Source organism: Staurois parvus, unplaced genomic scaffold (genome assembly GCF_062004578.1).
Source record: "Staurois parvus isolate SC_StPar_1 unplaced genomic scaffold, SC_StPar_1.0 ptg000202l, whole genome shotgun sequence".
Taxonomy (NCBI): Eukaryota; Metazoa; Chordata; class Amphibia; order Anura; family Ranidae; genus Staurois; species Staurois parvus.
Genome location: NW_028317998.1, coordinates 1,366,579 through 1,380,172, shown reverse-complemented (window position 1 = coordinate 1,380,172; position 13,594 = coordinate 1,366,579). Strand labels below are relative to the sequence as shown.

Here is a 13,594-nt window from a genome sequence, read left to right as displayed (position 1 = left end):
GGAAAGTAGACAGTCCAAAGTACTTAGTAATATGCATGGGGAGTTTTTTACAGTGGTTATTTTTTTGTCACAATTTTTTGAAAAATGAAGGAATAAAAACATTGTTTTTCATTTCTTACAGTATGATTTGCACACGTTTTTGGATTTAATCTTTCTTCAACCTGTAAAATGTCATTTGGATCGAGTTACTGTCTCTATAGCTACTGAGACTGTAACTTAAACTACAACTGGATCAGGTATAAAGATCACATAAAGATCACATTTTCATTGCTTAGCTTGTAAAAGCAGAACACAATCTCTATTGTTTAACTGCAGTAGATCTATCTGTGGTGTCTAAAAAGGGTGCCTGGATCACAGGACTGGCTACACAGAATCACAAATCATTTGTAGGTAAATTAATTCTCATATATGTATTTAGACTTTATATTTAGCCATTTCCCTTTTTTTTTTTTTACTGTAAGTGCATATACTAGTTGTATTTAAAAATCCATTAAGTTTTTTTTTTCAAATATACCAAAATAGGTAAAGTTCATATTTTCTATGTGGCGTTTCTCTTTAAACAAAAAACTAAGTAAAAAGTTGATAACAGAATATACACAAGCCTCCATAAAGTGAAATAACTAAACACCACAGGACTCCAACCCTTAGTCTTGGAACTTAACATTTAAGAAGTCAGTCCTCTGTAAAGGATCTGAGTGGTGTACCAAAGAACATATTATGGCTAATTGAGGACTGATGTTGATGAACATTGTTTTCCTGTGACTGATGTGCATTTGGAACGCATGCCAAAGGCAGCTTAGCAAAATATCATTGCTTTAATTAAGCAGTAGACATGGCCGTTCAGAGGTGGCATTTGACATGCTTTGTGTTGACCTGCATTTCTGTTGATGCAGCATACTCTGTTAGGGTTTCTTTGAACTGCAAACTGCAGCCTTTTCATGTCAAATGCCGCAAGTCCCTCGAATGGAAAACACTGCGTTTTGACTAGGACACCTGTCGACATGAACCCTAAAAGAAAAGCTGCTTAACTGGACATTTCGAATTCAACATTTAAAAAAGCTGACACATTTGCTTTAAGTCAAGTTTTTAGTGAACTTACCTGGACATACTTTACAGCATTTACCAACAACTTTCTGAGGATATTTGCATGTGTATTGCTCTGGGCAGCTAATTTTCTTGCACTCCTGCTTGGTGAAGTTACACGTGCACACCACACAGTCCACTACTCCGAAGGCTCGCAAGGTGGGGTGCCAAGATTCTCCATGGGAGTATGTTTTCCCATTCGAGACACATACTGCAGTGAACATGGCAAATACAAGCGGGTGTTGAGAACTAACAATATTTAGGTAAAGAGTCACAGAATAAAGCAAATATGCGTTATTTAAGGGAACAATCAGAATGTGAAATGAGGCTCCAAAAAACTTTATTTGATCAATAATCTACTAATGTTTCTCTAAAAGAATGTTTCTCCTATTAAGGATAAAAACCAGGTTGTTAATTATCTTGCATCTTTTTTTCAGGCTCACATGGAATCCCTTATTTGGCATAAACATTCTTAGAAAATGTGTGGTGTTGCCAGATACCTTGACTGATATTACAAGTTGATCATTAGCATAAAGCATTGATGACAGCACAGATCTAAGAGTGATATGACCTTGCACAGATAATTGGCAAAAAAACAGATAATAATACAAACGGTAGAATTCTCCAGATGTGGCCCAATTTGCTCCCACACTCTAAATATTATGACTTCATCTTTTACTCTCTTTCTTCCCCTTCAATTTCAATATGCCATACCATTTACTATAATTCAGAACGTGAAACCACCTAATTGCATAACCTGGAGCCCTGCTGCAGGTCTTCTAGAAGTTTGGTTTCCCTGGTTCTAGGTGCTAGCTCTAAGCATGGCTCAACACCAGCCTTACCAGGACTATGCAAATGAAAAAAAATAGAAGTCGCACTCTAGAATATGAACCCATAATCAACTTCTTTGAGCTAATAATTCATGCACAACCAAGCATTTCACTTCAGCATAATCATAGAACTCAGGTGGGGGGTGCATGGTCTCTTATTGTAATAAAATTGTTAGGGGAATGTATTCTGGAGTGCAGCCTCATTTGTTTTTCCTTTAATTTAAAAAGTGGTTTTAACTCTGAACTCTATATGGTTTTGCCTGGCTTCGTGATATATTTTTGTTATTTTCATCTGTGCCATCCCAAAACTGCCCTGATCAGTCTCTCTTTGGTTTTCTTTAACTTTTACATATTTTATACTTACTTTCAGAGTTCCATATGAATCTTAAAAAATTCACTTACATCTTGAACACACTTTTTCATTTATACAATACTATTATTCAAGCTACCCTCACACCAATCATATTAACTCATGTTATCACGTCCACCTTTCTGCTTTTTCATTCACATGATTCTTCTGGAGTCTATTTTTGAAGTGATCTAGACCTTAAAGTACATTTTTCTGCAAAAAAAAAGTATGCTGCCATTGATGACCTTCTTTATAGAATGCTAGTTGCCTGCTTGTTAGGCTAACCATTGGCTTGGAAACTTTTAGTCTTTAACTTGGAGCCTGTATGCATATCAGGAAAGCCAGACCATAGTCATACATCCTGATCTGGATGGATCGTGTTTTAAATTTGTGGCTTAATTTTTTTTGTTAAGAAAGATTTCCCTTAAATAATTCTAGAGTTTTTTCAAGCATTGCTTCCTGGAAACTCTCTAATGCTATCATTGGATTTTCATGCTTTGTGTAATCCAATATACCCCCATGTTTTTATGTGTTCCTTACAAAGAAGTCTGAATCTAAAGGTTTGAGCTGGTTGGAGGAAGAGTGCATTTTCTAAATATCACTGGTCCACATGGCTATGTACTACCATTCTAAAGTTCTTAAGTGTGCATAAATTGTTCCCATTTCCTTTTCATCATCTCGTTGTCAGACATTTTCCTAAAGGTCTAACTTTTAGAGCAGGCAAGACATAGAACTACAGGTGCGAAGGGTTCATACTGCAGTAATTTAGAAAAAAAAGAGTAGAATAGGAGATTAGGGAATATTAAATGAGGGATGTTTACCCACCATGAGATTATATCAACACACTCATAACTGTTCTTTATTTTTTTCCCCTAAATTAACCCCACAATTTCAGTCCAGAATTTCTCATGTCTATGCCATGTTCCAGTGGACCTGAAAACAGGAGTGTTCTGGGCATTTCTGGGCTGTGTTTAGTCATGTAGGGGAAGGGTATTTTCAGGATCTGAGCAGCTTAATGTTGTAAACTATGCTATTGACTCTATGCAGAACACATAGAAGAAACCCTTTTGATATATTAAATATGTCAAATCAAGCAGTATACAGTCATGGCCAAAAATATTGGCAACCTTGCATTTCTGTCAGATAATGCACCACTTTGCCCAGAAAATTATTGCAATTGCAAATGTTTAGGCATTTTCATGTTTATTTCTTTAGTTTGCATTATTATGACACAAAAATAGTGGATAAACAAAAAACCAAATCTGACACATTCCAAGCATCACCCCAAAAATGGACTGGAAAAAATTATTGGCACCTTCTCAAAATTGTATGAAACTATTGCATTCCAAGTTTGTGATGCTCCTGTAATTTGTAATTAAACTCACCGTTATAAATTAACAGATCTTAATGTTCCTGTGTCCACTGTGCACAACATTGTCAAGAAGTTTACAGCCCATGGCACTGTAGCTAATCTCCCTGGATGTGGACGAATGAGAAAAACGTAATCAAAGATTGTAACGAAAGATTGTTCAAATGGTGGATAAAGAACCTCAAACAACTTCCAGACACAATCAAGCTGACATTCAGGCACAGGGTACAACTTTGTTAGCTCACACTATACGTTGAAATCTGAATGAAAATGGACACTATGGTAAGAGACACAGGAGAACCCCACTGCTGACACAGAAACATAAAAAAGCCAGATTGGCATTTGCAAAAACTTACCTGAGGAAGCTGAAATCCTTTTGGGAAAATGTGCTGTGGACAGACTAAACTAAATTACAGCTTTTTGGTAAAGCCCATCATTCTACTGTTTTCAGAAAAAGAACGCGGAGACTTTTAAAGAAAGAATATAGTCCCTACAGTCAAACATGGTGGAGGTTCACTGATGTTTTAAGGTTGCTTTGCTGTTTCAGGCATTGGATGTGTTGACCATGTGCATGGCATTATGAAATTTAAAGACTACAATAGAATTCTGGGGTGTAATGTGGGGCACAGTGTCAGAAATTTGGGCTCCATCAGATGTCATGGGTCTTACAGCAGTTCAATGATTCAAAGCACACATCAAAAAGCACCCAGAAATGGTTTAAGACAAAGTGCTGGAAAGTACTGAAGAAGCCAGCAATGAGTCCAGATCTCAATCGCATAGAGCACCTGTAGAGAGATCTCAAAACAGTAGTTGGGAAAAATAACCTTTCCAATCTGAGAGACCTGGAGCAGCTGGCAGACGAAGAGTGGTCCAAAATTCCAGTAGAGAGGTGTAAGAAACTCAGTGATGGTTACAGGAAGTGATTGATTTCAGTTATTTTTTTCAAGAAGTGTGCTACCAAATATTAAATTGAGGGTGCCAAGTCCAGTCCATTTTTGGGATTTTGTGTGGAATGTGTCAAATTTAGCTTTTTGTTTCTCCACTTCTTTGTGTCATACCAATACAAACAAAAGAAACATGAGAATGCCTAACATTTGTAACTGCAACAATTTTCTGGGTGAAGTGGTGCATTATCTGACAGAAATGCAGAGGTGTCAATATTTTTGGCCATGGCTATATTTGAAAAAAGCAAGTAAATACCTCTCCTGCAACCCATGCAGCTAACACATATCATTCTCAAAAATGATTCCTGGAAGTTCTCTGGGAAACTGACATTTCCAGAATTGCCTATCTCTGTGGTCTCCCTACAGCTCTCACTAGTTCCTCTTTCAGACCTCCACATGACTACTGCATCCTTAAATGTGAGATGACCTACAGAATGAACTACTGAGAGTTGTGGGAGACCATGCAGATCGATACTCCTGGAAGGGTTGGTCTCCAAACGGACCTTGGGGGACCAATTCTCAGGACTGGAGCAGTATTCAAAGGCATGGGGAGCAGGAAAAGTAACTCTCTTCTTTAACAGGTATAGCTTGATTTTGCATGTATAAACAGCAGGGTCGTTTTAAAATAATACATGACGTCTAAAGCAGACTGCAGTATATTTACCAAAAACATCATTGTCAGTTTAAACAGTAGTGCCCATGTTCTCTGCTTAAGCACTGCTATTCATGGCAGACATTCATATTCAGACTATAACAGTTATTGTATATACAGTATCATAAAATGATGAATTAACCCTGCTCTAATTGCAGGTAAAGGCCTACTTATAAATCCCAGAATTATATACTCTGCATGTGGAAATTTATTACTGTTATTGCAGAGTTTATTTAATTTGGCATAACAGAGAGACTGTCCTGTTACTGGTTATAGTAATGATTATTAACTTGGTAAAAGCCTTTTTTATTACCATGCAAAAGCACAAAAGTGTTCATGCCCAAGATGAATTATGAGACACTTAGCGGCCCGATTTACTGAAGTGCAGCGAAGTAAAGCTGTAGACATTTAAACGTCCAATCATGGGCAATAGAAGCTGTTTTTAAATTCTCTTGCCCATGATTGGATGTTTGAGGTTCAATTAAAGCCTAAAATCGGTTGAAAAAAATAAAATCAATGGCCCAAACCAAGTCACAATAAAAAGGTAGATTTTACTTCAAAACGCATCTTCAGTCTGACACTGTGGGGTTGATATACTAAAACCGGAGAGTGCAAAATCTGGTGCAGCTGTGCATGGTAGCCAATCAGATTCTAACTTTAGCTTGTTCAGTTAAGCTTTGACAATAAAACCTGGACACTGATTGGTTTCTATGCACAGCTGCACCAGATTGTGCACTCTCCAGTTTTACTAAATCAACCCCATAGTGTTACTGTTTTGTAAGCTGTTTTAGGGAATGCATGAGGAAAGCTAACATGCTGCATAGAGAAAGATTAAAGTCAGCTAAGAAATTGTACTTGATTCTGATTACTAACTCTTTTGGAAACAGTGTCACCAGGCCATCATGGCAAGGACGTACGACTAGCAAACGGTAGATATGTGCACTTCATTTAATTTTGGTTAGTTTTTTGTATGAAAATTTAATTTTAATCAATATCTGAATTCCTGAATGGACATAGAACCGAATGGCAACGAATCCAAAAAAGTTATAAAGAAAAATAACAAATGCATTTGTTCATTCCTTTCATATGACAGCACATTTTCATATTTGTTTGATAACATTTAAATTCATTGTGATTTATAGCTGGTTGTTAAGGAGTGGCCAACTGCTGTGTCCTTAACAACCATGACTCATCTGCTGTCAGCAGAATGTACACAAAACAAGTTCTGGTAAAAAAAAGGGTCTGGTATAGATTTTGAGGAGAACCCTGCACTAAAATAAAAAAAAAAATGTGTGCCCCCCCCCCAAATCCATATCAGACTCCTCCCCACAAAGCACCTTGTCCCCATGTTGATGAGGACAAGAACCTCGTCCCCACAACCCTGGGCAGTGGTTACGGGGGTCTGCCGGCGGGAGGGCTTATCGGCATTTGGAAGCCCCCCTTTAAGAGTGCACCCAGATCCCGCTCCCCGTGTGAATAAGTATGGGTACATAGTGCCCCTACTCATTCACCCAAAAAAAAAGGTGAAAAGTAAATAAAAACACAAACACAGTTTGACAGGTCCTTTATTAGAAAGAAAAATAAATAAATAAATGACCCCCAAAATAGATCCAATGTCAGTCATTATGAATGCCAACCCACACGAAAAAACGCCCGCTACCTGCCGAACACAATGTGTCTCATCCAGAGACACTCCCCAAATGACAGGTAAACATGAGGGCAGGGTCACCCGGTGATGTTACGTGTCATTTGGTGAGTGTCCACAGGACATGTTGTGTTAGGCGGACATCTGTTGTTGTTTTTTTGTGCGGGTCAACGTTCATCATGATTGATGTTGGATCTTCTTTGGGGAGATTTTTTTTTGAGGGGAGGGTTTAATAAAGGACTTGTCAAAAACTGAGTTTGTGTTTTTATTTACTTTTGACATTTTTTTTGAGTGAATGAGTAGGGGGTACTATGTATCCATATGCATTCATATAGGGGGGAAAAAATCTGGGGTCTTAACATGAGGACAAGGTGCTTTTAGGGGGAGCCCCCATGTTCAGGGCATGTAGCCTGGTATGGTTCAGGGAGGGGCGCAATAATTCTTTCCCCCCCTTTCTTGGCCTGCCAGGCTGCATGCTTGGATAAATGTCTGGTATGGATTTTGGGCAGACCTCCACCGTTTAAAAAAAATTGGTGTGGGGTTCCTCTCAAAATCTAAAGGGTTAGGCGTGGATTTGGGGGGACCCCCACACCTTTTTTTTTAAATGTTCTTTGTTTACATTTTGTTTTGTTTACATTCTGCTGTCAGTAGGGAATCCTGCTGAGAGCAGATGAGTCAGGTTCCTTAACAACCAGCTATTATTCACAATGAATTCAGATCCATTCGAAAATAGAATAAAGACTTATTGAACATTTTTTTAATCTTTTCAAATCCTCCAACTATATTGATTTTATGAAACGAATCCTGAAGAAATGAAACAAAACCCTAACGAATGCATCTGAAACAAAAAGAAACATTTCCAGCGTGCAGATGTTTGACAAAAAAGCCTGTTGTATTTAAAGTACATGACCAGCCAAGTTATTTTCTAATTTTGGACAGAGTGGGGATTGGTTAGAAGCTCTGATAGGATTTAATTGCTATATGGGGCTCTGTTAGAGAGATTTATCCTCCCCTACCATACAGGAACTGAGAGAAAATATGCAACAGCAGCACAGCAGAAATAAAATGTTCTGGTTTAGTATATTAGGGGGAAGATTATGACCTATCTCAGATTTTAATTTTTGTCTGTGTGCCTGTTGCAGATTTGCCGTCACTTCGACAGGAAGTAAGGAGAAATCTCTCTAAAGGAGCCTTGGGCAGCAATACAATCTGACAATCTTTCTCCACCCTATCCAAAATTATTTTAATTTTATTACATTTATTTGTTTACTTTCTTGAATTGCTACATTTTTACATAAACTTTGCATCCTGAGTAATGATCCATGGTGGATAGCTTTTAAGAGGGCGTTTGGCTATTTGGCCTGTTTTAATCCCAAGAGAGAGTGCCACTGCGCTACAACCATGTCCATTGAACACAGTTAAGGAACGACCCTATTCACCGGAATGGGTTGTGTTCAGCAAGCAGGGGGTATAATTTGTGCTGTGCAGTGAAGCAAAACATCTTGGCCACAGCAGGTATACAACCCCATCCAGCCACCTTTGTACCTTGTGTGGGGCAGTACAAACACTCCTCAAGCGCCTGTTTTTACAATTTCCCCCACAGCATACCTGCTGAATCCACGTACAGCAATCTGCAGCTACTGTTGTCTTCAATTGACCCTCAGGCTGAAAACTATTACTGCCACACTTTTTTTTTAATGGCAGCATACCTAAAACTTGAAGGCTAACTGTAATTTTAAAACCCATTTTTTTTACTATATTCAAGGATATTAATGAACTTTGAACCATTTTCCCTGTGTATTGAGAACTGTTATTGCAGATCAAAGGCAGTGTACATGCTGATGTACTTTTAATATGTATTATTATATACAGTTACTGCAGACATAGACTCAGAACAACAAGGAATACACCAACTCCATACCCCTTTTAAGCCAATAATTTAATTACTAATAAATAATTATTTTTTATGCTGCAAGGCATTCATGCAGTCATTGAAGATCACACCCTGATAGAGGTCGGTGGCTTAAATATGTATTTAGCTATAGTACACACCAAACATTTCTCCAGGGCTGAGAACCGGGAAGGCATCAGGAATCCCTCTACATTTGCATCCTGCTTTCCACAATTGGCTAGTTAATTAGCTACCTGATAACTCAATTTCCAGAAAGCTTCAAGGAGAGCAGATTAAAGATAGGCTTCATCCAACCACAAACAGGAAACACAAGGGTCATAGGCAATTCAAGCATATGTCCAGAGGGTCTTTTTAAAAATAGCAAGTACAAAAATGATTAAAAAAAAATACTATATTATCTATACCCTAAATGTTTAAGGAAGGGAATTCTCTTCTGTCCTGTAAGATTCCTCAAAAATGTAGTTACCAAATAAAAAATTTTCACAAATCATTCTTCAAGTGGCCGCAGAGAAGAGGACAAACAAGATTTCATCTATTAGAGGGAGATTACCGACTGCAGTACCTTTCTCCTAAAGTCCTGTCACTGTCTTTAGTTTAGGCCAGTGCTTCTCAAATAGTGGGGCGCGCCCCCCAGGGGGGGCGCGAGGCTCCGTCAAGGGGGGCGCGTCGCCACCCCCCCCCTTTCGACAGAAGGGACACTAAGTACAGGGGTGGGCAGAGGGCTGCTGTCTCTTACCTGGCTCCCACGATCATCCATCCAGGAAGCGCTGCTCCTTCCGTCACTCCGGCCACTCCCTCACTCCTGCCGCTCGGCTCCGCCTCCTCACCGGTGATTGGCCGCCAGAACTGTAGCTCAGGAAAGGTACACAGGCGGCCAATCACGGGCGAGGAGGCGGAGCCGAGCGGACCCGCGAAAATCAAGTGAGTGAAAAGCCGGTAAGTGTGCAGTGCAGAGGTGCTGCTGCAACCACATATGCTGGCTGCAGCAGCACCATACTGCAACAGGGGTCAGCAAGTGTCATTGGTGTCAGTGGGAGGAATAGTGCCGCATCATTGGTGTCACTGAAACTAGTGATGGGGCATTATTCTTCCCACTGACACCAACGATGGGGCACTATTCTTCCCACTGACACAAACGATGGGGCACTATTCCTCCCACTGACACAAACGATGGGGCACTATTCCTCCCACTGACACAAATGATGGGGCACTATTCCTCCCCTCCACTGACACCAACGATGGGGCACTATTCCTCTCCCCACTGACAGGGTACTATTCCTCCCACTGACACCAATGTTGGGACACTATTCCTCCCACTGACACCAATGATGGGGCGCTATTCCTCCCACTGACACCAATGATAGGGCGCTATTCCTCCCACTGACACCAATGTTGGGACACTATTCCTCCCACTGACACCAATGATGGGACGCTATTCCTCCCACTGACACCAATGTTGGGACACTATTTCTCCCACTGACACCAATAATGAGGCACTATTCCTCCCACTGACACCAATGATGGAGCGCCAATGATTAGGTCCTAAGTAAATGTTGGTGATCGGTTTGAATTCATTATTATTTATTGATTTTATGTATTTTTTCAGTATCATATGGTTTGACATGTCCAATCAAAAAATGTTTATAGTTTAATTAAGGATTTAATTTTTTTTGAATTTCTAATGCACTTTAAATCTTTTCTGCTACAGTTAATAAAGCTATTCTTTGTTGTAAATTGATCCACATTTCTTTCTTTTTTTATTCTCTTATACGTTAATAAGGATACAGTGTTATGCAGAGGTGTACTTATAACAATTTTTAGACAAATGATACTATTTACAGTCGCGCGGGGGGCGCAAAATGTTTTCTTCTTCCTAGGGGGGGGCATGACAGAAAATAATTGAGAAGCACTGGTTTAGGCTAAGTCAATGGCGCTTGACAAAGTGTATATAAAAGGCAAAACTTTTTTTTATTCAGTTTTGAATAGGGCAGAGAAGTTTTTTTATTGCTTTCTGTGTTACTGGAGATTTATCCTTCTACTTGTCCTGGTGACCATTGTCTCAGACAGAAAGTAAGACCCTTGATGAACTACATAGCTTTTATTTGGTAGAAACAATTGAGTACTGTCCTTTATAATTCTTTATTTGCACTAACATACAATTTTCAGGACAAGCTTTTGGGGTATGCCCCCTTCTTCAAGGTCCAAGCAGTACTACTTCACAATGTTTCCTTTCTGATTAGGTTAGTTAACGGCTTCTATGCGGCTACATGAAGTATCTTCCATCTTGCTTGAGGTGATTGTAGCCATATTAGTCCACTTGTGACAGAAACAATTGAGTACTGTCCGTGATACTTTCTTACTTTCTATTTGGTAAAATGCTAAAAGGAGTCTCGCTGAATTTGCATAAGATCCCAATCCTTCTGGGCCAGAATGGTGTAATGAGAGTCCCCTTTGCTCTCTTTTTAATGATAATCTGTGCTACTTTGCTGATAATTAAAAGTAAGGGAATATGCCAAAAGAAATGTTCACTGGTGCACAAAAGTGTCCAGTCTCCAGTAAAGAAGAAAATTTTGGCATCTTGACTTCGATTTTCATGGTAAAAAGTCTACCTCTGGAAGGTCCCACTTTTCTGAGAATGCCTCTGATTTGCTATCCTGGAACAATGACTAGGGAAATCATCATTTATGGCTGATTCGGTATCATTATGATGTATATAAGTATGTATGTATGAGAAATAAGTACCTTCCATATTGTCTTCACTGTCTGAAGTTACAGTGCAGACACAGTCAGGCTAAATGTAAACAATGCAGTTTTGAAAATGGTCTCATCCAGTGATGGCAGCTCTTAAAGCAAGGGAAAAGAAGAGGCAAAAGTGTGCTTTTGCAAAGTCCCTTGGTGTCCCTGGATCCAAGAACTAACGCGTTTTGTCCATCAAGAAAATCAGACCCAGGATATTTCAAATCCTACTTTTGTAAACTAGGGCCAAGAAAAACTGTGGTGACCAGCAAACTGTAAACAGTTATTATCTTTAGAACCTATACAGGCATAATGTTAAAAAAATATGAACCCCAATCCTACATGTAATTGAAGTTGGTGACTTTATACGTAGTGAAAAATTGATTGTGCAGAAGCCTGCACAATTAAAGGCAAGTCAGCAGTGGCAGCAATGAAAATACTATCCTCACGGATCCCCTTTAGATCTCAATAAATTCCTAACTGAACCTTAACACCTGTCAAATATGCTGTCATGAACTGGTGTTTTGCCAAACAGGAATGACAAAGTGATAGGTGCCATTAGAAAAGTATATCTAAAAAAAGGTATGCAAATGAATGCATATTTAACTTGTTCTACATAATTCTAGTCACTTTACACTGAAAAGGAAAATTTTATTTGTATGAACATCTGCATTATTAGTGTTTACCTCTTCCATGCCTGTGGCTGTTATTAATGACTATCTGCACTATAGTTCCTGAGGCTTGCTGAGGGTCAGCAATGACACCACGGTTAGTTCTTGAGTTGGAGTACTTTGGAAAGCTTCCAGCCTGTCTCACTGAACCGAAACCCGATGAATGGTCATAAGAGCGCTGATAGGAATGTCTCTGTATAAATAGAAAAAGGAAAACGTTTCAGCCATATTTTCCTGATTAGAATATCATCCTGTATATTAAACAGTATTTAAAGTTAATGTTTGATTAAAGCTGAACTCCCTTCCCTTCTGTCTTGCACAGCTGTACAGGTTCTTCTCTTGCACAAACTAATTTACTCTGATTTCACTGCACACTCTGAGCTTCTTACATTGTGCATTAGAAAATGCAGCAAGTCAAACAGATCCTGCTGGATTTCCTGGCTAGAGGACATCAAGCATCATCTAGCAGTTTCTCCCTAGCCTTACTCTTCCTGGCCGACCCCTTTTAATCTTTGGATTTCAGTTCTTTCAATCACAAAGGCTTAGCATCACATTTGGCATTACCTAGGGATTACTACTTGCAAATTTACATTGGAACACTCACTTGTCCTGACATCCACACATCAAGGCACTTTAATATTTGCATAACTCCACCCAAAAGCTAGTCCACTGCTTACATTATCATTGAGGATTCAAAAAAGAAGTATGGGCTTGAAAAAAAAAAAAGAACTTACCTAGGTTGATGCATCATGGATCCGATGCTGCATCTGTCCCCTGCCAGCTCTGCATTGAAAAACAAGCGATCAAAAACCACTGATCGCTCAGTTCTCCATATCTGCAGAGAGTCGTGACTGTCATTCCCTGGCTCTCTGCCCCTCCAGCGCTCACTGGCGCACTGAGAACCTGAGCCAGGAGCCGATCCAGGCCTCTCGGTGGATCCCAACCATATGGTCGGGATCTTTTCAGAGCCTGGTCTGGCCTGGCCCGGCCCTGTGATGTCAGCCAACAGTGGGCTTTAGTGGAAAATGGGTCACAGTAGTGCAGAACGAATTGCACTCCTGTGATCCATAGGAGAAGTACAGCCAAAATTTGGCTATAATTCTCCTTTAAGATGAGTACTGAGGCAAGATGCTGTGATGTATTTAGGAAGCTATGTACAGCATCCTGTAGGGCCCTCCTACCAACCGTGATCTGCCCACATTGCATAGACACGAAAAGAGACCCAGAGATGAGTCTAAAATATAGCATATAATGAAACTAGAATTTAATCAACAAGTTTTCATTTTTTTGAAATGATCAAAGACTGGTTTGCTCCCTCCCATCTCTCACAACTTTCCGTCGGGCAGTCAACAGAAAAGTGAGTAAGGAGTAAGAAGGTGGTCTAGCCTCCAACGGTAACAAGA

The 13,594-nt window shown here is 39.6% G+C and overlaps 1 protein-coding gene across 1 annotated transcript in view; it reads right to left on the bottom strand.

The window, feature by feature from the left end:
- CHRDL1 (chordin like 1) overlaps positions 1-13,594 on the bottom strand; it is a 139,661-nt gene that overhangs the window by 16,125 nt on the left and 109,942 nt on the right. The window contains exons 6-7 of the mRNA XM_089678268.1: positions 12,207-12,384; positions 1,100-1,294 (exon numbers count right to left, since the gene is read on the bottom strand). Of these exons, the coding sequence (XP_089534394.1) occupies positions 1,100-1,294; positions 12,207-12,384 (373 nt within the window). The remainder of the gene's footprint in view (positions 1-1,099; positions 1,295-12,206; positions 12,385-13,594) is intronic.